Source organism: Mesoplodon mirus, assembly GCF_964341445.2.
Source record: "Mesoplodon mirus genome assembly, chromosome: 15".
In the NCBI taxonomy this organism is placed as follows: Eukaryota; Metazoa; Chordata; class Mammalia; order Artiodactyla; family Ziphiidae; genus Mesoplodon; species Mesoplodon mirus.
In genome coordinates, this window is record NC_138991.1 from 85303270 (window position 1) to 85327151 (window position 23882).

The 23882-nt window shown below is 53.6% G+C and overlaps 2 protein-coding genes across 9 annotated transcripts in view; one reads left to right on the plus strand and one right to left on the minus strand.

The window, feature by feature from the left end:
- Positions 1-1854: 1854 nt before the first annotated feature.
- BRAT1 (BRCA1 associated ATM activator 1) lies at positions 1855-15975 on the minus strand. 8 transcript variants are annotated; one of them, XM_082644429.1, is made up of 15 exons: positions 15957-15975; positions 14954-15141; positions 14728-14870; positions 10795-10949; positions 8616-8763; positions 7743-8115; positions 7350-7463; positions 6220-6311; positions 5394-5512; positions 5133-5319; positions 4830-4903; positions 3654-3756; positions 3433-3531; positions 3087-3253; positions 1855-2767 (listed from the first exon to the last, which is right to left on the minus strand). In XM_082644429.1, the coding sequence occupies exons 3-15, from the start codon at positions 14852-14854 to the stop codon at positions 2069-2071; spliced, it is 2457 nt and encodes an 818-aa protein (XP_082500555.1). In that variant the 5' UTR covers positions 14855-14870; positions 14954-15141; positions 15957-15975; the 3' UTR covers positions 1855-2068. The 8 variants fall into 8 exon arrangements, with proteins under 8 accessions (XP_082500555.1, XP_082500557.1, XP_082500558.1 ...); XM_082644431.1 differs by lacking the exon at positions 15957-15975 and adding an exon at positions 15728-15950 and having other exon boundaries at positions 14954-15090; XM_082644432.1 differs by lacking the exon at positions 15957-15975 and adding an exon at positions 15728-15950 and having other exon boundaries at positions 8616-8760.
- Positions 15976-18200: 2225 nt separating this feature from the next.
- The window catches only part of IQCE (IQ motif containing E), a 38999-nt gene continuing 33317 nt past the window's right edge, over positions 18201-23882 (plus strand). Inside the window, exon 1 of the mRNA XM_082644435.1 lies at positions 18201-18350. Coding sequence (XP_082500561.1) covers positions 18315-18350 — 36 coding nt within the window. The 5' untranslated portion in view covers positions 18201-18314. The remainder of the gene's footprint in view (positions 18351-23882) is intronic.

Sequence of the window (23882 nt, forward strand, 5' to 3'; positions counted from 1 at the left end):
CCACATGCCGCGGAGCGGCTGGGCCCGCGAGCCATGGCCGCGGAGCCTGTGTGTCCGGAGCCTGTGCTCCGCAACGGGAGAGGCCACAGCAGTGAGAGGCCCGCGTACAGCAAAAAAAAAAAAAAAAAAAAAAAAGAATGCAAATTCTGCCCAAGAAAACACCAGCTGCTTTCCACAGGGAACAGGATCTCCCAGGAACAGGTCTCCTGCTGTCCATACACAACTATCCCTGCAGGAAGTTTCTATGACACAGCAAAGGACATGGGCCTTTCCAGAGGCTGTGGGGTCTTCACCTCTCAGCCCAATCTAAAAACTGAGGGTAGTAAGAGGTTTTGCCAAATGCCTTTCCTGCAGCTACTGATATGATTGTGATTTTTCTGCTTTAACCTGTTGATGTGATGGATCACATTGATTTTCAAATGTTGAACCAGCCTTGCATACATGAAATAAACCCCACTTGAACTTGGTGTATAATTCTTTTTATACATTGTTGGATGCAATCTGGTAATATTTTTTTAAGGACTTCTCTTACCTATGATGATACTGGTCCCTAGTTTTCTTGGATATTTGTCTGGTTTCGGTATTAGGGTAATGCTGGCCTCATAGAATGAGTCAGGAAGTATTCCCTCTGCTCTATCTTCTGGAAAACTGTAGAGGACTGGTATAATTTCTTCCTTAAATGTTTTGTAGAATTCACTAGTGAAACCATCTGGGCCTCATGCTGTTTAGGAAGGTTGTTAATTACGGATTCAATTTCTTTAACAGATACAGGCCTACTCAGATCATCTGTTTCTTCTATCAGTTTGGCAGACTGTCTTTCAAAGAATTGGTCCATCTCACGTAGGGTATCAAATCTGTGGGCACAGAGTTGCTCCGTGTTCCTTTATTATCCTTTCAATTATCATGGGATCTGCAGTGATGTCCCCTTTTATTTCTGGTACTAGTAATTTGTGTCTTCTCTTTTTTTCTTAGCCTGGCTAGGGGCCTATTGCCTTTAGTGATCTCTTCAAAAACCAGTTTTTGGTCTACTTGATTTCCTCTACTGATTTCCTGTTTTCAACTTCATTGATTTCTGCTCTAGTTTTCATTATTTCTTTTCTTGTGCTTACTTTGGGTTGAATTTGCTCTTGTTCTAGTTTCCTAAGGTGGAAGCTTAGTTTATCGATTTTAGATGTTTCTTCTTTTCTCATATGCGCGTTCAATGCTATAAATGTCCCTCTGAGCACTGCTTCTGCTGCACCCCACAAATTTTGGTAAGTTGTAATCTCATTTTCATTCAGTTAAAAATATTTTTCTCTTGAGATTTCTTCTTTGACTGTGCTGGGTGCTTTGGAACACTGAGACATTTACCTCTGGGAGGCAAAGAGTAAAATCCCCCTTTTACAGATGGGGGAACAGGTCAACCCAGGGTCACATGGCTGGGAAATGGCAGGGCTCGGACTGGTGTACCATGTTTGGTCCCCTGAGGACCAGCCCAGAGCTCAACCCCCCCGACGTTACCGCGGGCGACTCCACACGCCTGGTGAGTTGGAACGGTGAGCTCTGAACTGCTACAAGGTCAAGCTGACTCTGGGGGTTCAGAGACTGGAAACCTGGCTTGGTTAGACCTGGGGTCACTATCGTCAGGGGCCAGGGGCCAAGGCCAGACACCCTCCAGCCTGAGCTGTTTGCTCTCTGACCTTGTGTGTCCCTGGGGCATGGTGGGATCCAAGCAGAGGAACCACCCCTCCATGCCAAGGAAGCACGTGGCCACTGTGCAGAGGGTCCCCCCCCACCCAATGTTTCTCCAAGCCCCCACCAGGCCTGGGGCCTACCCCTGGGCAGTCTTAGAACACTGTGCTCACCCAGTGGCACCGTCAAATCACATTTATTCTGAGTAGAAAATAAGCCACTTCTTCAGCAATACATCAAAATGTGGGGCTCTTTGCGCTTGCTGGACTCACCTGGTCCTGGCTTCCCTAGAGGGCCCCTTGTGCAGCCAGGCCAGACTAGAGCCCTCAGGATGGCAGGGCCCAAGGAAGGGACGTGGTGCAGCAGCAGGGTCCTGGGGAGGTTGCCACTAGGCTGGTCAGTAGCAGTCTGCCTCGTTCTCCCCAAGGACGCCCACGGCAGCCAGCACGTCCTGCAGGAGGGACTGGGGGCTCTTCTCCACATGGTCACTGCTCTCAGCCAGAGTGTCCCGAAGGCCCTCCAGGTCTATAGACCTCAGCACAGCTACGACGGCCCTGGGCTCCAGGTACCCCAGGGGCTGACCCTGCTCACCTGCCTGCCAGCTCTGCAGGGTGGCCTCCACAGAGGCCACGTTGGGACTGTCCCCCGCCTCCTGCGGGCTGCCACAGGGAGCAGCCTTGGCCCTCAGGAATAGGAGAAGATCACAGGACTTCTGGGCCACAGCTCGGTCACAGTCAAACAAGGCACGGAAGGCAAACTCAAAGAGCTGCACACGGCAGAGCAGCTGCAGGGCCTGGGCCAGCATGCCAGGTGGGGCTGTCTCAGGCAGGGCCACGGCATAGGGACAGTGGGAGCCGCGCTGACCCAGCAACTGCTCCAGGAACACCAGTGCCAACTCGAGGCCCTGGGCCCTCACCTCCCAGTCCAAGTCCCTGCTCGCCGCGTGGAGCACTCTGGCCACAAACCACTCCACGTCTTCAGCTACGTCACCATGGTCATCCCTCAGCCACTCAGTGAAGACCTGCATGACGGCCCTCCGGGGGAAGCCCTCCGAGTCTGTGGAGAGGACGTGTAGAAGCTCCGCGAGCTGGCTCTTCTGGAGGACAGAGTGGGAAGAGGGCGGAGGGGCCAGGGAGTCGAGTTCCTGCTGACGGGCTCGGGATGCAGCAGGGAGAACCCCCATGAGGACCCCCTGCCACGCTCGGCTTCCTTCAGGCGATGTGCCCTTCAGCCCCCCATCTGCCCACCGTCAAATGGGGGTGGCCGTGTCCAAGAGACAGGGCTTCCAGGAAGCAGAGCCGGAGATTCAGGGGACACGCCTGACCCCGAATGCCACCCCTAGGCGGCAGACCCACTCCACCCTGGCATGAGGACAGCCGCCAGGTGGGCCCATGGCCACAGGACCCACTGCCTACCTGCTGAGCCCCTGGGCACTCAGGGCTGGCACACAGGCCCCAGGTAGACAGCTGCCCTGTGGCGGTCACTGCGCTCGCGCGGACGTAACTCTCAGGGTCTCGCAGAAGCTGCTTGGTGAGCTCGGGCACCTCTGAAGCAAGTAGCACTTGTCTGAAGCCGGCCCACCCTGGGGGTCCAAGAAGCCACAACCAGCTGTGACCAAAAGCTGAGTCCACAGCCTCTCCTCGCTCCCCAAAGGCAGCCTAGGTAGTCCGAGTTCCCAACTACCTGGGACAACGGTGTGCCAAGGCCAGGCCAGCCCTCCCACAGGGACCCCCAGCCCCCAGCCCCGCACCCTGCACTCACCTCCCCAGTGTCTGGTCATTTGGGTCAGGAACTCGAGGCCTGAGTCCCTCACCTCCCAGCAGGGGCTGCACAGGCGCTTCTGTAGCACAGGAAGCAGCTCTGGGGCAGGAGGAACGGTTCAGAGGGGCCCGGGCCATGTCCACCCTGCCTTCCCACCCAGCCCCCAGTCGCCTCCATCCCTGCTCCTCCCTCAGTTCACCCCTGGGAGGGGCTGGGATCACCTCTGAGGAACAGCTGGGTGTGGGGGTCCAAGTCGCAGCAGCCGGGGGTCTTGGGTGAGCTCAGGAGCCACCTCAGCGTGGCCTGGAAGGCCTTCTTCAGAACCTGGAGCGGGAAGAGTGGGGCTGCAGAGCCAGGAGGGGTGAGCTGGCCCACCTGCCCCCGTCCACCTTCCAGTGCCCCTGCCCCCGCCCCCACCCTGGGGTGTAAGATGGGGACGGGGTACATGGGGAGAGGGAACACTGGACTTCATTTTTATGAGGCAGAAGCCTCTGGAAGCGGCAGACTGGCATCCAAGACTAGAGAGAGAGAAGAGAAGGGGGCGGCTCTTGTCAGGAAGCCCCGCTACCGGGGAAATGAAACTTCTGCACCAAAACAGGAGGAACTACCCACGGCACCTTTTCCTGAAAGCCCCGGAATCTGCCAGGCTTATCATCCAGTCTCCCCACTGCCTGCTCAGTACACATGCTAATCCTGCACCCCCAGAGCATGACTCAACCCTGGGGCTACAAAAACAGGGAGATTTGCAGGAAACCTCAATGAGAGCTGGGACTCCAAGCGTTAAGGCCCACCTGGTTCTAGTTTACATCTCTCATGGAGAATTCCTTGTAAGACTGCATCCTCTCCCTGCTTTCCACGGCCCAGTGACCACTCACTCAATCTCCACCAATGCCAGGCCCTGGGCCGAACCCTGTGCAGCTGCCTGCCCCTTGAAACTCACTTTAAGAAGCAATTCTGCGGACTTCCCTGGTGGCGCAGTGGTTAAGAATCCGCCTGCCAATGCAGGGGGCACGGGTTCGAGCCCTGGTCCAGGAAGATCCCACATGCCGCAGAGCAGCTAAGCCCGTGTGCCACAACTAGTGAGCCTGCGCTCTAGAGCCCGTGAGCCACAACTACTGAGCCCACAAGCCAGAACTGCTGAAGCCCGCTGCACCTAGAGCCCATATGCTCCGCAACAATAGAAGCCACTGCAATGAGAAGCCCGCACACCGCAACGAAGAGTAGCCCCTGCTCGCCACAACTAGAGAAAGCCCGCGTGCAGCAACAGCCAAAATTTTAAAATTAATTATTAAAAAAAAAAAAAAAAAAGAGGCAATTCTGGCCCCCGAAAGGCCTGCAGGGGTGCCCGGCCTCTGCCTCCCCGCCCCTTCCCTCCACTCTGCACCCCGTGCATGTACCGTGGAGCTGGACTCAGGGCTCACGAGGTACTCCAGGAGGACGGAAAGCACCTGCGTCACCAACTCCTGAGGGCCTGAGGCAGACGTGGATGTGGCTGAAGCACCCCACCTCCTAGCCTGGGGCCTCCCCAGCCCACAGGTGCGGCAACCCAAGGAAAACAGGGGACAGAACCCATGGGTCAGCTGAATCCCAGCCCCTGCCCCAGAGGAGACATGCAGAAGACAGCAGTCTTGGGACATCTCTGAGTAGCTGTGGGGCTCGCCCAACACCCAAGCTGTGCAGGAGAAAGCATTCTCACTTACCGGTCCCCTGAGACAGCGCCCCCAAGAAATCCAGAGCAGCTCGCTGGACCCGGCCACAGCCCACCAGGATCGCACAGAGACGGCCGCCCACATCGGAGGTGGGGGCCGCTGAGCCACTGCAGAGCCGCAGTATTGTCACCACAGCCTCAAGCAGGGGCGCCTGCGGCCAGGGCGAGGGGCGCTGGGGCTGGGGGAGGAGGGAGGGTCAATGCAGGCCACAAGTCCCACTGCCAGTGTAGACCTGGGCCGGGCCGTACCTACCAGCGGCTGCAGCAGCCCCAGGTGGGCCAGAGAGCAGCTCAGGAGACCCACACAGGCCGACTTGGAGGAGAGAAGCGTGTCCACCGTCATCGAGTCGCCTGCGGCCCCCTCCAGCAAGCCTAGAGGGCGACCAGAAACAGCTCCCGGTTAGCGGGCACCTCCTGTGTGGCCACTGAAGGCCTTGCCACTGGCCACTGCTTCATACCAGAGACCAGGCCCGGAGGTTCCGAGCAGGTGGCTCGTCCAGGGTAGGGTCCAGCCGGCCGGAGCTGAGGTCTGAACCTGGCTGCAGGGCTCTCGAGCAGTCCCACTCTCCCTGCAGCCCATGCCTGGGCCGGTTTCCGCCAGTCAGAGGCCCATCTCTACACTCGACGTGGGGCTCCGAGGCACAGCTGGGCCCCCTTCTCTAATCCTCACCCCATCGTGCGGTTGAAGCAAGACGAGTTGCAGCGAGGAAACTCACTCTGCCATCACAGACCTGACCTTCTGGGAGGACGAGTGCCAAGCCTGTGTGCCTGCTCTGGGTCAGGAACCATCCACGTGGCCCAGGCCCCCGGTCACCACCACCAACTGCCAAGGTCAGCTGCTCTGGGGGCCACTCCAGCTGATGCCCACAGGGGGCAATGCTGCCCTATGAACTCCCAGGTGGGGACGTGAGCAGCGGTCACACCTGGGACGGCAGCCTACACCGCAGCCACCTTCACTCTTAGGTGGGGTGGCAAGCCAGGTACCCCGCTGCCCATCAGCCTACCCTGGCCCCAAGGACATTCTCAGGACCCCAGGGTCCTGCCTTCCTGCACCTGCCCACCCTTCCCAAGCAGCCTACCTGGGGGTCCAGGGTATTGAGCAGCAGCTTCCAGGACACAGGCCAGGGGCTGGAGGAGGAGGCCGAAGGCCTGGGTGCTCAGTGCCTGCGGACTGAGGGCAGAGGACACGGTGAGGGCTGCCCCACCCTCAGGCAAGCTGGCTACCCTCCTAATATCCCCAGCGAGTCCGGGCCAAAGGGGTCAGTGCTCGGGATCTGGACACCCCCTTGAGAAACAGCCTCCCTGTAAGCACTGTGACCAGCACTCACACCACTGGCACGGGACTCCAAGGAGCTGCTCGAGCGCGCCACCCAGGCCCCAGGAAGAGCCTGGGGAAGGCCTGGCCACACCCACCCCGATGGGCGGTGCCTGCTCAGGGCCAGAGGGATGGGATGCCCCACCTCCTGCTAGTACTCCCAGTGCCGAGATATCCTCTCCTACTTCTGGAACGTGGTCTCGCCCATGTGCTCGGGCCCAGAAGCTGGGACAGAGCTCGCCCCCCAAGCCAGCCGCCCAATCCTTCCCTCTCCCTTCGGACCACTCCCTCTCTCTGAACATCCGGAGACCCTGGAGCCCAGAGTCAGGCTTGCATCGTGTCCCCAGCGCCCTGTGCCCACTTTCACCCCAGACCTGGGCCAACAAGACCAGCTCTAGTCCGCCCGAAACCCTGGAATGATTTCTCTTCCTTCCCACCTCTCCGGACCCCACACTCCCTTCCTGGTAGGGCGCACATCTCTCTCCCTCTGGGAATCTGTCCTGTCACTCCTGTCTACTGGGTCCCCCTCCACCGTCCCACAGCCCCTAGTACCCCCCCCCGCAGTGGCATGCACACGGGACGGCCCAGGATCCACACGGTGAGGCCACTGGGGAGGTGGAGAAGGCAGCTGAGCAGGTCCTGAGTATGAATCCAGCCCTGCTCTGAGCACGGCTGCTCCAAGAGTCTCTTTTATCTTTGGGGAGCCTGTGAAAAACCTATTCCACCACTAAAAAATGTAGAAGCCGGAGCCTATGCCAACACCTTGGTGATAACCCACGGACTGCCCAGCCACGCCCCGGCCAGCTGCCTCTGACTGATCTCTGGTTCCAGGAGCTCCCCTGAAGTTCCCTGACCTCTGGGCCCGCCTCACACAACATGAACCCCAATCCTTACCAGTCCTGCAGTTTCAGGATCCCCAAAGCCAGAGGCCCTGCATGTGTGGGACTCAAGCGGCTCAGAGTCTGGGCCAAAGTCTCCCACAGGCCATGGTCAGAGCTCGGCGCAGAACTGCAGAGGAGGAGCCCAGGAAGAGAACGTCATTCCCCCGTCCAGCCCACACCGTGCCCGGGGGGCCGCCGTGGCCTGGGCTGGGTGTGCCGGCTGAGACGGAAGGCCCTTCCCAGGTGTGCGGGTTTTCAGACCCCCTCTGGTGTCCCCTCTACTCGAAGCAGCGTTCTCGGGCAGCCAGGGAGATGTGGCCCAGGTGTGATGGCTGCCCCAAGACTTCCCAAAGAAAACGAGCCCCCCCTCCTGCCCACCCCACCAGCTGCACCCCGAGGGCCTGACCGGGCCACGCTGAGAAGGAGATCCACGAGCGAGTGTGAGGCTGGGACAGGGTCTTTCTCGAGTAGGCGGGCCACAAGGGGGCTCAGCCGCACCCAAAGGCCTTGCGTCCAAAGGCCGTGGCAGTGCCCAAACACGGTGGTCAGGACACTCAGGGCCTGTGTGACCTGCGGGGTGGCTGTGGAGCACAGGGAGTCTTCGATGTGACCCACAATCTTCTGGGCACATGCTGGCCAGTCACAAGCCTGCGGACTACAGCGACCCTCGGCTGGGCCTCGCATTGCCAAGTCCAGGATGTGCACCAGGAGCTGCCCAGCTGCCGAGGCCACAAACAGGCTGGGATCTCCCTGCAGGGAGAAGATGGTGTCAACAGCACCTGGTGGGGGGAGGGACAACGGGTGGGGAGAGAAACAGGGTTCAACTGGACAGAGTCCATGGTGACAGCAGAGACACTGAAACCGCTGAGCAGCTTCAACCACTGGACTTCAGACCCTCACGGGCAGAACTCAGAAACCACCCAATGCGGAGGCACTGTCAGAGGCCAGCCTCCCCGCTACCCAGAGGCAAAGGAATCAGAGTGGAGGGTTCACAGGGCGAGGGGCTTTAGAACCCTGTGGCCACTTGGGATTCTTCTCATCAGTTTCCAAGCCACCCCAACCGCTGGGTCTCACCTACAAGCCACAGGACACTGTACACCCTTGAGGGGCCTCCAACCCTTGGGTACCCCGAATGTTCCTCACAACAGCCCTGCGATACCACAGCCACTTTCACGTTCAGAGGAAGAGAGCCGGCAAGGTGCAGTGATTTCCCAGGAGTCGCACAGCATCAGGCACGGCCAGGGCAGAGGCAGAAGGCAGGGCAGACGGGGGCACTCACCACAGGCGGCAAGGAAGCGCAGGGCACTAGGATGCTGTGCCAGGGTGTGCAGGCCCTGAATCCAGCCGCTGCGCACAGTGGGGGCCGTCCAGGCCGCTCCTCCCAGGGGGCCCACCTCCCCAAAGAGCATGGGCAGCAGCTCCCCCTGCTGGAAAGCAGAGAAGGAAGTGGTGACCTGAGCAAGTTCCCAGGGAACCACACATCAGAGATGGCTTTTCTATCGTTCACAGCTGGTCGAGGTACTTCTTTGGGGGAATTTCTCGTGAGCTGCCGACACAAAGAGCCCGTGAGAGGTGGCAGGTGGCCATCAGAGCCAGCCGATGGCGGCCACAGCACTGCGAACTCTGCCTTCCAGGGGAGAGAACTTCGGAAGGGAGAACTGGGTTCTACATAAAGGCGCATCAACCCTGTCACAGTTCACTTCAGAAACCCTTCCCCCAAATAGCCCACCAACTGCAACGCCAAAGGTCCCCCTCTTGACGACGACATACTGCGCTCAAGGACCCCCAAAGGTCTCCACAGCCTACTGGGCTCTTGTGCTTGGCACTCGGGGTCCTCCAGGACAGCTGCCCTCCTCCAGGTGTCCCCTACCCTGGATCACCCAGCATGCCCCGTGAGTCAGGCCTAGCCCCGCTGCAATACACCTGCTCAAACCCCTTACAACCCAGCTGCAAGACCACTGCCCCTACGAAGCTGACCAACCACCCTGTCCGCAGGCAGTGGCTAGCTCCCCGCTCAGTCCCCACCTGCTCGTGGACGGCCACGGGACAATAACGCACTGTCCTGATCTGCTGCCACGTGCACAAGATTCTTGTTCACTACACGGTGCCAACATAATGGGTGGGAAACTCGGGGGCTGCCTCTTACCAACGGAGCCCCTCACTGGTGAAGCTACTAGCTCTGAGCCTTGTCTATCTTGACAATAAAATGCTGGTCCCCACCCTCAAGTCACCTCAGACTCCAGGGTAAGGGACCACAGGGCCTCGGAGACACGCTTCCAGTCACTCAAGGGATGACTCTAACTCTGCAGTGGCCTCGAGGCCTTGAGGGGTGTTGCTGGAGGCGGCAGCTCACAGGGCAGGCCCTCTGTGGGATCTCGCGTCACCGAAATGCGCCCTCAGAGCTACAGCCTCTCCCTGGGGGAAGCTCGTAGCCAATGGGAAGGTAAAAAGGCTCAGGCCCCTGCCTCAAGTAGTTTGTCCACATGTCCCCTGCCCAGACACCATCTACTGATGAGCATCTGGCTGCTGAAGGGCCTTAGGGCTGCCAGACCCCCTGGGAGTCTATGAAGGGCCAGGTGAAAAGGGAACGGGAGCCCAAGCCAGTGCAACGGGCCCAGGACAGAGAGCAACCTTCCACTGCGACTCAGAGCCCGAACGTGCCCGTGTCCCTCGTCCCCATGTACAGGGGGCTAACCACCAGACTGAAGTCAGTGGCCTTCTAAGCCTCTAAAGCCATGGTCAACCTTGGGAAGGAAGAGGCGGCCGTGGAGAAGTAGAGATGGGAACTGGGAAGTACTCAGGAAATCAGTGAAGTTGGGGAAGGCCGTGGGACTGGGACTGAAGATTTACTTTCAGAGAAGCAGATGGTGTAACAGAGCATTCGAACAGTGCGACTCTTCAGGGTCTAGTGTGAGCTCTGCCAGTTCTGTGGGATTCTTATATTGAGCCCTCACTGTCTCCTAATCCACGAAAAAGATGAAGACTCCTGACCTGCTTACTGGCCAGGGCGCCCAGGATAACATGAATGTGATTTTGTAAACTGAGGTGTTTTACCAACCGCGAAGCACCAGAGGTATGGGTGGATTATCATACATGAAGTCACTTCCTAAAACACGCTTCAGTGTGGACCATCCTGGGAAGCCTGTCCCACGGCGAGCTGGGGTGGGCTAGGCCCCCGGAGCCTGCACTGCTGAACTGAGGGACCCCCAGGAAGGGCAGCGTCGGAGCAGAGAGCCGGCCCCAGCTCTGCCGTATTCTAAAATGTTCACCATTCACCCCAACATCACTCCTGGTGAGTGTTTCAAAGGAGAATTCTACTCAGGAATAAAAACCTTGCGGCACACGTCAAGATACGGGGGCAAAACAAGCTTCGGAGACGTAGGGGTCATGGCAGCCACCACTGCTTTGTGTACCTGCAGGAGAAGGTGGGTCACTCAGGTGGGAGGACCCAGGCTCACCTGAAGATACTGGAAGCAGTTTTCCTGGGCTGCAAATATCCCTGCGAGGCGGAGTGAGAAGGAGAGGATTCTGGAACTTAGGTCCTGGGATTTCACCACGTGGAACAGCAGCTCTACCAGGCAGGGATTTTCCTGTAGTAACAAGAGACTGGACCCTGGAGACAGGCCCAGCCGGGAAGCATGTTACCAGGGGCACAGTGCATGCCTCCCTAAGGGACCATTCTTCTGGCAACCCCCAGACTCCCTTTCTCTCAGGCTATTAGACTTAGCAGCCCAACCGGGAGGAAATAGTTGCAACAACCGCCACAAAGGATCCATAACTTTAATTCAATGAGGGGAGACAATATAGAAAGCCAATACCTTAACCACAGGCAAGGGACCTGGACAGAATATACAAATGGCCAGCAAACCACAAAAGATGTCCTGCCTTGCTGATTATGAAAAAGAAATGCAACTTAAAGCAGAAGACAATTTTCACCTCTCCAATGGGTACTTTTCTCTTAAACTGAGAATACGAAAGCAAGAAGCACAATGGAACAGGCATTCTTTTCCAGACGTGGCATCTAAAACGTCTATACGTAACTGCTCTGTCATTCCAAAGCACGGATAGGGTGGGGGAGGGGAAGGGGAAGGAAATCTGGGGCAGCACTTGGGGGGCTTCCACTGCGAGGCCCTCGTGAAAGGACAATGAATGGCACAGTAAGGAGGAAAAAACAGGCTGAAGGAGAGAGAAGCAGGAATCAAAGAAACCAAAAACGTGTGGGCAAACCTCAAAAAGCACTGACTTTAAACATTAAGTAACTTTTGAAGGAGTTTAAAACAAAACAGAATCAAAATACCAGACAACAAACCACGGAAGACTGGACTGAGCTGGAGTGAAAGTGCCCGAGGCTCCGTGTGTGGTTGGCGCAGAAGACAGAACTTCTAACTGACTTTCAACTTTTAAAATCCAGTTTGCATGTAAGAGTAACCCCTAAAAACGTAAGTGGAATGCTTCAAAACTTCACTTCAAAACCAGAAAGACTGAAAAAACAAAAGCTTTATTAATCCAATGGGGGGGGCGGTGCAGAAAAGGAGGCAAAAGGCACAACGACAGGCATGGAAAAAATGTTTTAAATGCAAAAGAATATAGTAAAAACAGGTTCAAATGTAACAGTAAACTCAACAAACTAAACTGTCCATTAGAATAAAGAGCTGTGCAGACTAGATCAAGAACCAAAGGCTAGCATCACACTGTAAGAAACAATGAAGCGTGACAACACAGAAGGCCACATTTGTAAAGGCTGAAAAGATACAGTTGGCAAATCCTAATTTTTAAAAAGCTGCTGCAGCAAGAGTAATATCAAACAAAACTGACTTTAAAGCAAAAAGCTCTGTCAGAGGTTTAGAAAGAAACTCATTGCTCAAACAGCCAAATCCTGGAAGATATAACAGTCTAAGACTGTACATACCTAACCTAACTTCAAAATATACAAAGGGGGAAAAAAGACAGAATTTCAAAGAGAAATTGTTGAATCCACCATCTTAGTTTAAGATTTTCACATATCTCTCAAAAACAATTAAGCAAACAAATTAGCAAGAACATCACAGGTTTTAACAATGTAAACTTTAAAGGACAAGTATGGAGACTATATTCTTTTCATCATGTACAACACTGAGGAAAATACATACAGGCTGGGGGAGGAGGGAATAGAGGTTAACTGCTAATGGATACCAGGTTTCTTCTAAGGGGATGAAAATGTTGCAAAATTAACTTTGGATGGTGGCAAAACTGTGTGAATTTACTAAAAACCACTGAATTACACACTTTAAATAGATCAATTTCATGGTATGTAAACTGTATCTCAAATAAAGCTATTTAAAAATAATATTTAATAGAGTTACCATATAATCCAGCAATCCCATTCCTGGGCATATATCTGGAGAAAACCATAATTCGAAAAGACACGTGCACCCCAAAATTCATCGCAGCACTATTCACAACAGCCAAGACATGGAAGCAACCTAAGTGTCCAGCGACAGATATGGATAAAGATGTGTGTGTGTGTGTGTGTGTGTGTGTGTGTGTAGAATGGACTATCACCCAGCCATAAAAAAGAATGAAATAATGCCATTTGCAGCAACATGCATGAACCTAGAGGTTATCATACTAAGTGAAGTAAGTCAGACAGAGAAAGACAGATATCATATGATATCACTTATATGTGGAATCTAAAAAAAAATGATACAAATTAACTTATTTACAAAACAGAAACAGACTTACAGACATAGAAAACAAACTTATGGTTACTAAAGGGGAAAGGGGGGTATAAATTAGGAGTTTGGGATTAGTACAAACTACTATATATAAAATAAACAATAAGGTTCTACTGTATAGCACAGGGAGCTAGAGTCAATACCTTGTAATAAACTATAATGGAAAAGACTATGAAAAAGTGTGTGTGTATATATATACAAAAAAAAAAAACAAATCGCTTTGCTGTACACCAGAAACTAACACAACACTGTAAATCAGCTATACTTCAATTAAAAAGATTTTTAAAAAATTTTTTTTAAATTTAACTACTAGGCCACAATTGAGGACTCCATAAATACCAAAAAATAATATCCTATAGAGAAATCTATAGAATATGTGCAAAAATGGTCTGTGTACTACGCCACGATAAAAGCCTCAACAGATATAAAAGAATCAACATACAAATACTTTCTAACTCCAATGAAATAAATTAGAAATCAGTAATAAAAAGACTGAAAAAAAAACCCATGTCATGAATCTAAAGATACCCTTTTAAATATTGATAATTTGTGGATGAAGAGATATTATAATGAAAAGTATGAAATATTTGGAAGTAAATCACAACAAAAGCACCGCATAGTAAGACTTGCAGGGTGCAGCTAAAGTGATTCCTTCACAGAAACATGTGTAGCCTTAAATGCATCTATGAGAAAACAAAACAGACCTAGATATTCAACTCAAAAGAGGGTAAAGGGCTTCCCTGGTGGCACAGTGGTTGAGAGTCCGCCTGCCAATGCAGGGGAAACGGGTTCGTGCCCCGGTCCGGGAAGATCCCATGTGCCGTGGAGCAGCTGGGCCCATGAGCCGTGGCCGCTGAGCCTGCATGTCCGGAGCCTGTGCTCCACAATGGAAGAGGCCACAATAGTGAGAGGCCTGCGTACCGCAAAAAAAAAAAAAAAAGAGGGTAAAAGAACAGGGTAAACCAAAGAAACAAATAGCAGAAATTTATGACACTTAATCCACACTAAAACAATTATCAGTCAAACATTTACACGAGCAGATTTACGTACAAAAGAAGCCATTATGCCGTTATTTATAATAATGACACATTAGAAACACAGACATCTAACAACAGTGGACTAATTGTAAAATTAACGTCCATTCACAGAGCAAACTGACATAGTCAATAAAATCAACGTGTCAGTGGGGAAAACACCCACTAGGACAGTAAGAGAGAAAAAGCAAGATATGTTGTATTTACGGTGTGACCTCATTTTTATAAGAAAAGTACAGAATTATGATGTGTTAAGAAAAAAGGCTGGAAGGAAAAAAATGTTTGGAGTGGTTTAATCTTCCTCTTTACTCCTCTATGCTGTTCAAGTTTTATTTAAAGAATATGTATTGCTTACATAATCAGAAAAAAAAACCGATTTCTTAAAACAAAAAAAATGCAATGCAAACAAGATAAGTTTGTCCCGTGGCCTCGGCAGCCACCTAGCGTGGCCTGAATAACAGGAGGTCTGCAGCTCAAGCTCTCCTGATCATCCCCTTAGGTTCAGCTTGCCGTGTCCCCAAAGCCAGAGGGAATCTTTAAGATATGAAGGAAGGACACCGGATAGACAGTCCTTCCCGAGGACAGGGGAGCCCGGCACCCTCTGACCTCTGGGGAATGTCAACAGCAGCACCCTCACCCTTACCTGCTTCGGTTATTGTTGTAAACCAGTCCAGCAGCTTCTCCAAACAAGTGTCATCTGCCACAGGCTGCCTGGGGTCTGCCAAGACGGCACAGAGAGCAGGGAGGAGCCGGGAGCACTCTGGGTCCATGACGAGGCTGGGGTTCCTGCAAAGGCAATGTCAGGGCCAGACCCCACCTGCCCTAGCCACAGGCAGTCCCCATACCTGCCCAGGCCCCAGAACTTTCACCTCAGGCCAGCTGACCACAATCTTCAGACGGAAACTCCAAGTTGCCGGGATGGATGTAAAGCCTCAGCTCAGGTGGGACCGGAGGTTGTCAAGAGCAAGCAGAGCCCTCAATTCTAGCGGTGAACGTGGAAGGGAATCTAAAGTACAGCATGAGGCCTAAGCAGCTCAAAGTCGGCCAACCTGGGACTCTGGTGGGAAGGGAGAACGAAGGGAGCATGAAGCTGACCGAGGCTGCAGGCGGGCCAGAGCGAGGGGCGTGTGCACGCTCTGGGGCCGGCCACGTGTAGCAGGCAGAGCGGCTCAGTCCAGACTGGAGGTGTGTGTCTGTCCCTCCCAGGGTCAGTGTAAAAACCCTGCAGCAGCAGTGTGCGGGGGGGAAGGCGCCCTGCCCACTGCCGGTTCCTCCCGGGGCGGCAACTGGACCTGCGTGTCCGGCCTGGGAAGGGTCCAGGGAGCCCGTCGGTCCTGTGCTCAGGGTGGGCTCTTGCAGGGGGGTGGGGTGGCCAGTGACTCTGTCTGCCGGGTCAGGAGCAGGCCTGCCTGGGCTGGGGCGCCTGTCTGTCCATTCCTGGCCAGGCTAAGTCCTTGCGCAAGGTGCCCTCCCTGTGGATCCCGCTGAGGACGCCAGGCCGGCGGCCGCGGTGGTGCCGGGGCCCAGCCCGGGCCACGCACGCGGCCCCCAGGCTGCTATCCGGCCCTGGAACCGGGCCCCGAACCCCGACCCCGCGGGGCCTGCCACAGCGACCGCGACCCCTTCCCTGGCGCGCGCCTCACCCGCTTCGCGTCCGTCACCGCTGCAGGCCCCGCCCCGTACAGTGCGACCCGCCGGGCTTGGAGGGGGCGAAGACGGGGACGGCGGGCGTGGGGAACCGTGAAATCGCCCTAGAGGCGACTCTGAGAGCCCAGAGGGCCCAGGCTCGGGGAACGAGCTCAGGCTGAGAAGGACAGGCCACCGCCGAACGCGTCCACCTGACCCATCACCCACCCCGACCGGGACGCTCACAAATACGCGCTCGAGGATCCGGCAGGCTTTGCGCCCGGAAGGCAGGGCTTTTCGGCGGAAGGGGCGTGGCTATGTATGAAGGGGCGTGGCCTCGCCGGCCAAAGGACCACGTGTCTGCGCGGGCAAGCGAAGCAAAGCGCCAGCCGCGAAGTAGACAGATCTTCCTCCGCTTGGAATGGGGTTTCATCCCGTTTGTAAGTCCAAAATGCATTTAATGCCCCTAACCCACCCAACATCATAGCTTAGCGTAACCTACCTAAAACTTGCTCAGAACAATTCCATTAGCCTACAGTTGGGCAAAATCATCTACCTCAAAGCCTATTTTATAATAAAGTGTTGAATATGTCATGTAATTGATGGAATACTGTACTGAAAGTGAAAAACAGGATGGTTGTCTGGGTACAGAATGGCTGTACGTGGATGGTTTTTTACCCTTGTGATTGCGTGGTTGACTGGGAGCTGCAGCTCGCCGCTGCAGCCCAGCATCACGAGAAAGGATCCTACCTACCGCATATCGGCAGCATGGGAGAAGATCAAAATTCCAAATTTGAAGTACGGTTTCTACTGAATATGAATTGCTTTTGCACCACTGTAAAGTCAAAACACTGTAAGTGGAAGCATGGAAATTCTGGAACCGTCTGTAACTAAGAGAAAGTAAGTGAAACAGATGCAGGAAGGGCAGGGGGTTTGCGGAGCCCCAGGAGAGGGAGAGGAGCAAGAGGTACTGGCGCATAGGTAGTTTAGATCGTGAAAGCACTTGTCTGCCACGTGAACAATACCCCGAGGAAGCAGATGGAAGTTAAGAAGGTGAGAGGCCTGGTAAGATTCACCTTTTATAAACAACTCTGGTGGCAGCTCAGAGGAGAGCGTGTGGTTTCTTTTAGGATCCATCAGGGCAGGTGTAAAGAGGGAACCAGAACTTGGGGTACAGACTGTACCTGACACCACTCCGGAAACAGGGCTTCACAGAGCAGAGGAGCGCCAATGAGTGAAGGGGATAACTTCAGAACAAATAAAATTTTGCCATTTAAAATACCATTCAAGTAATTGGACCAGCGGCAAAGCGTTATCTGGTAGCTTGTTTTTTTGAGGTGCTAACCATGTGCCAGGCACCATGCTGAATTTTAGCTGTGTTTTCTCCTTCAGTGCCAACAAAAGCCCTGAAACTGTTTCTACTTTGCAGACAAGGAGACGATGGTGAAACTACTAAACCTGGGCTCCTGAGCACTAACCAGCTTGTGGGGAGACAGCGTCCGACCACCGTGTGGCTCACCCGCTTTGTTGTACAGATGAGGAGACTGAAGAAACGAGGGCCATGGACTCATAATAATTGGTGGTGTTAGGATTCGAACAGTAATAACCCGCCAGGCATTCCTCCTGCTACACCACGCTACCCTGTGTGGAGACTCATTCACTTGTTCACCTCATAACAGTGTACTAACACTGTCACACTGTGCTCACTCTGGAACCGGCAACTGCACTAAGCAGTTTAGAGATACTGACTGATTTGATCCTCACCACACGCTTTTCTCCAATTTATATTTGAGGACACAGGCACAGAGAAGTTATGACTTGCCGGGCACCAAATACCTATTGATTGAGCACCTGCTATGTGCCAGACCCTGTTCCAAAGGACAGAGATACAGCCGTGAACAAAACACAGCCCTGCTCCAGAGAGCTTACATGCTAGACATGGGAAGTTCTTGTAGATCATAAAGGCCAGGGGGCTGGAAAAATAAAGCAGGGCAGGGGGACAGAGTAGATGCCCTTGGAGGTCTGTATGAAAAGAAAGGGCAGGTTATACTTGCTAATAATTTAGATAAACTTTGCAGCCCAACTCGCCTAAAGATCTTCATGATGCACACTGAATACAGTGAGTGCGAACTCTTATTTTTTATTGTCCTGTGGCTACATCAGAACCCTTGAGCCTAAGGTACCGAGATCAGGAAGATGGTTTTCTGAAGAGCTGGCAGACTGTGGACATCGCAGAAGCCCCTTGTCCCTTTCAACGTTAACCTAATAAATATTAATATCCGGCTCTGCTGACTAGTGAACAGGCTCGCATTGCAGCCTCGGAGGCGGCTGGACTGTTCCAGCTCCGCCCCGCTCTCCGCCCCACACTCTGGGCGCGTAGCCTGTCGACCCGCCGGGGCTCCCCGAACACGCTTACGGTCGGCCCGCCTCGCGGGGCGCCGGCCACATCCGGGGCTCGGGGGCCCGCGCGGTTGCCATGGCAGCGGGGTCGCGGCGGGCTCGCGGGCAGGCCCGGAGGCTGCTGGCAGCCAGGCGGTCGGCGGAGCCCCAGAACCGGACGGCCGTACCTGCAGCGCCTAGGGGCGATCGGGCAGCGCCGCCGCCATGTCCCTGAGCACTGGGGAGCCTGCCTCGGAGACGGTAAGCGCGGAGGGCGGGGAGGTCCCCTGGCTGCCTCTCCTCGCCGGGGCGCGGGCTGGAGGAAGGGGGCGCAGGGCCGGCGATCGCCGGCGACAGCTGCCATTATTGGTACCGCATAAGAGCGGGCCTCCGGCCCCGGCCCGCGTGCGGCTGGCCGGGCGTCGCCGCCCCTCGCCCAGCCTCCAGCCGCCTCTAGCCCCCCGCTCGTCCTTGCACTGGCCGTCACTTCCGGAAAGCCCTCCCGGACACTGCGCCCTCGCTGCTCGGTGCCTGCGAAGCCGGGCCTGTGCCAAGCCAGCGACCGCGGCCCGCCGGGTGACAGAGCTCACTGCGTAAGTGTCCGCCCACCCCGTGCCTCCAGGGCGGGGGACTTGGTTTACCTGGTGTTTCTGGCGCGCCAGCCATCTGCTGGAGACACTATTGTGGATGAATGAACTGCATTCCAGTGGCGTGGGGTGGGGTGGGGGAGAACAAGGTAAAAAACAGATCATGTCCATCAAGTCAGAAAGCGGAAAGTGCGCTGCAGAAAATACAACAGCCCATGTGACGGAGGTGGACTGGGGAGGCTGCTTTAGACTGGGTGCCAGGAACAGCCACTCTGAGAAGTCGGAGTGTCCTGATGTCACTGATGAGAAGGAGGCAGTCTGGTAAAGATCAGAGAGCAGTGGGACCAGCAGGTGCAAAGGTCCTGGGGTGAGAAAGTGCAGTGGTTCCAGGGCCTGGAAGAAAGCTTGCTGGGATCTCCTCAAGGGCATGGGTGTGGATGGAAGGGAGCCATGGGCCTGACCATGGAGAGCCTTTCAGGCCATGCACGGAGTTTGAATTTATTCGGGCCTCAGTGGGAAGCCTTTGGAGGGCTCCAGACAAAGGGAACTTGGCTCACTTTGCCTCCTTCTCTCAGAGGTGGCGGTACCCTGCATGGCTGCACAGAGCTCACCCCAAGCAGGGGCTCAATGCTGCTACCACTGGAGCTGCTGAAGTTTCCTACGTGTCCCTCAAGGCACCAAGCCCTGCCTCATCTGGAAGGCCTGCCCGTCTACCGTGACCCCAGTTACTGCTCCTTCAACTTCTCATATTGTGATTATAATCACAGTATGGGTTATTACTGGGTTATTCATGCCCAGGAGAGAAAATCAATTACCCATAATCTAACTGCCTACAGAAAACCACAGCTAATGTTTGGTGTATTTCCTTCTGACCTTTTTTCAATGCATCACTTTGTTTTCATATGCTTTTTAAAACTTGAGATCATATTGATATTGTTTTGTAACCTTTGCCATTTCATTTATTCCTAGCATCTTCCCATATCCACACATTTTCAAAAACATGATTTTTAAAATTCTAACTTTATATATATATACATATAACTGAATCACTTTGCTGTACACCTGAAACTAACACAACATTGTAAGTCAACTCTACTTCAATTAAAAAGAAAAAAGAAATACATCAAAGACAAATATTGTATCATCTCACTTATATATGGAATGTAAACAGCAAGGATTTACCATATTGCACAGGGAACTATATTCAATATCTTGTAAATAACCTATAATGGAAAAGAATTTCAAAAAATATATGTCTAATATAACTGAATCAATTTACTGTACACCTGGAACTAACACAATGCTGTAAATCAACTATACTTCAATTAAAAAAAATTTTTTTGAAACTCTAACGTGGGAATTCCCTGGCGGTCCAGTGGTTAAGACTCCGTGCTTCCACTGCAGCGGGCACGGATTTGATCCCTGGTGGGGTAACTAAGATCTCGCCTGCCATGTGGCGTGGCCTAAATAAATAAATAAATAAATAATCTCGACAATTATTACTCATGCAAAAATGGAAAGATAATATTTTTTATTTATCAGGACCTTCTCTCTTTTTTTTTTTTTTTTTTTTTTTTTTTTTTTGCGGTACGCGGGCCTCTCACTGTTGTGGCCTCTCCCGTCGCGGAGCACAGGCTCCGGATGCACAGGCTCAGCGGCCATGGCTCACGGGCCCAGCCACTCCGCGGCATATGGGATCCTCCCAGACGGGGGCACGAACCCGTATCCCCTGCATCGGCAGGCGGACTCTCAACCACTGCGCCACCAGGGAGGCCCAAGATAATATTTTTTAAAAATAAAAATTAAAATGCTAACCTAATAGGATACCCCTATTTTAACTCTCCATTTCCTTGCTTTTACTCTTTTTTCTTTTTTAATTTATTTATTTCATTTACATTTATTTTTGGCTGCGTTGGGTCTTCATTGCTGCGCGCGGGCTTTCTCTAGTTGCGGCGAGCGGGGGCTACTCTTCCTTGCGGTGCGAGGGCCTGTCATTCCGGTGGCTTCTCTTGTGGCTGAGCTCAGGCTCTAGAGCACAGGCTTCGTAGTTTTGGCGCACGGGCTTAGTTGCTCCGTGGCATGTGGGATCTTCCTGGACCAGGGCTCGAACCCGTGTCCTGTGCATTGGCAGGCAGATTCATAACCACTGCATCACAAGGGCAGCCCACTTTTACTCTCTTGTTTTCACGTTTGTGCTGTTAGAAACAATGCTGCTGTAAACATTCTTGCACATAGAAGCGTTTGTTAAGCCCCTTATACATGCCGGCCTCTGAGGACACAAAGACAAGCTGAGCCCCAGTGCCTTGGGCTCCAGGAACCCAGTCTGTGGAAGAGGCTGGGGCAGGGCTCTCCGGGCATTTAGGAGACCCGCCGCCTTTGGCCCAGGCTAACTGGCAGTTTCTCTGCTGAGCTTACGTCTGTTCTCAACCAGGCAAGAACCTCCTGTGAACAGGCACTGTCCAGTCTGTCCAATCCCCCGAGTCCCTTGGAACACAGCCGCCTCTGGGCTTGCTTGTGAACTTCACAGAGCACTTACCACGGTGCCAGGGAGCCCACTGTGCCGTGGCCGTGAGCAGGCCCCGCTGGCCAGGGCAGAGCCACAGGGGTGAAGTGGAGCCTGGGCGTGGTCCCTGGTGATTTAAGGGCCAACACTACTAAAAGGGCTCACAGTTTCTAGAGCAAGATAATAAGAGCATTTACAGGGTGTTTACTACTTGTAAGATTCTCTGTTCCCCGCTCTATGGCTCTCCCTGCTCAGAAGCCTTTGTCCACCAGGTCCATCATCTGGGCCCTTCAGAAGTAGTTTCTATCGCCTGCTCTTTCCCCCTGTTTATTGGTCACACTTTCCTGTTTCTCTGTGTGTCTCATCATTTTTTGTTGAAAACTAGACATTTAGATAATATATTACAGCAACTCCTCCCCACGGGGTTGACGTGGTTTGCTCAGTCGTTGGTTTATGTGCCGAGTGACTTGGCTGAGCTAACTGTGTGAAGTCGATTTCCCTGCACCGTGCAGCCTCTGTTTCCCTGCTCAGATTTTTTCTAGTTTAAATCATTTAGTCCAACTACCTAGGGGTTACCCTTGGGTCAGCAGAAGCCACTTGTTGGTCAGAGGTTGGGTTTCACCCCCTGGGCCGGTCAGATTTTTGCCCTTGACCATTGAGTGGGGTGTGTGTGTGTGTGTCACAGTTCAGGGGTTTACATTTTTGCCCACGTGCAACGGGGAACTAGCGCATATGGGTTTTCCCTCTCCCGTCTCTCCTGAGAGGGCAACCTTGGACACGCGTGTGGTTCTCTGGACTTCCGGGGATGCCTGTCATTGTACTTTGCAGCCTGGCCTCCTGGGGTCTGCTCTTGGGTCAGGGTAGTTTATCATTCAGCCAGGGTTTGCTCAGCAGTGGCGCCAGAGCCCCAGCACCACCAGGGCTCGCGCCCTTTGGTCGATGTGGGTGCAGCGTGGGGACTGTCTGCGGCGGCCCAAGCCTGCTCTGACAGGAGCACTCCAGTGCTTGCCAGCAGCCTCCCTGAGCCTCGGGGCTGCCTGTGACCTCAGGAGGGCGCTCTGGCCTCTTCACCTTCTGGTTGCTCTGCCAGTGTGCTCTCTGCTGCGCGACCGTGGAGTTGGGGGCCTCGGGATCGCTCCCCACTTTGTCTTCAACTTGGCAATGGCATCAGGGAGGCGTGCAGTTCTCCACTCTCTGGTACAAATACAGTCAGTCCCCTCGGCACAGCTGTCGTCCTGCCTCTCCCTTTGGGGAGGACCTCTGGGCCACTGCACAGCAGGGACAGCGCAGTGTTTCCCCGGAGTGACACTCCTTCTGGGCCTGCCCCTCCCTGCATGGACCCTCTGCCCTACAAGCACAGGGCAAGTCTTAGCCTGCCGCCTCTGGGGTAGAGCTTACACCCTACTTCTGGGAGCTGGGGGCAGGGGATCCACCACCACCCCTGTTGTGCTGACTGCACCTGCCTGGAGGAGAGCTCTCTGGAATCCTTTCTATCAGATGGAGACGGGGAGCTGCGGGGTGCCCCTGACGCTTGACGTTCTTCCCTGGACTTAGTAGATTGTTTGGATGAATTTTTCTCCATAGCTGTGTGCTTTCAGGTCAGTTTCCAGAAACTGCAAAAGATTGATTGTTTCGTGGCTTCTTCTGTTAAAGGGTTGTCCGTTGAGGAGAGGGCCTTCCACACTCCTCACCCCACCGTTCTGGAAGATGCCTCCTGGGTGAATGCATTCCTTTGCCGCTTTTACCATATACTAAATCCCCGTATGTTCCTGCATCTCTTTCTGGACACTATGTCTTTTTTCCCCAGTGTTTTAATTGGTATATATTTAATGCTTTAAAAATCCTGGTAGAATGTGTCCTCCCTGTCGACGAGGAAGCTGAGATGCAGAGGGGTGAGGGGCGTGACCAGCATCACCGCCCTGCGATTCCTGACTCACGGTGCTTGAATGCGATCTCATGTAGGAATGCGTGGCAGCTCAGATCATACTTGGAGAAGGAAGAATGACTCGGCCGTTAACGTGCTCTTTTGTTTCTTTTTTAAACACTGTGTATGGTCTCTTTCATGCTGCTGACTGAAGGGGTGGATCTTGGGCTGTTCTATGATTTCAGATACTTATATTTTGCTTGTTTAGTTCCTTCTGACTGGCAGCATGGAGGGTAGCAGAGTTTGAGGGGGACTGACTGGGGGGGAAGCGATGGTGTGGGTGAGCCCACCTATGAAGACAGAGACCACTTCGCTGTGTTCACCACACACGTAACCTCATTCCCTCGTAGAAACTGCAGGTCCTTAAAAAGTTTTCAAGACTTTATTCAGAACAAAGAATAGTGACAAGTATTCACAAAAGAAAGTATTGCTACTTTTCTATGCAGTTGTTAACGACGCACCTTCATGGTTGGCGGGCTGTCCTTTGTGATGCCAGGGGACTAAGACTGAGCTTTGACTGGCTTCCCTGATCTCCTACATCGTATGTATACCAGTTCCCTGCCTTCCCTGCCTCAGTCTTGCACATCATTTCCATATACTTGGAAAGGAAACATAGGTGCTTGGTTCAATGAAAACTTTATAAGTATCGTTTGCTATTTATACCTTAAAATGTCACCTGTTTAATGACATCAGAAAACTAATTCAGTGGCTGATTTTTTAAAGAGTCTGTTTGTTTGGAACGCACTACCTCCCCCTCGCCCCCCGAATCCAGTCCCTCT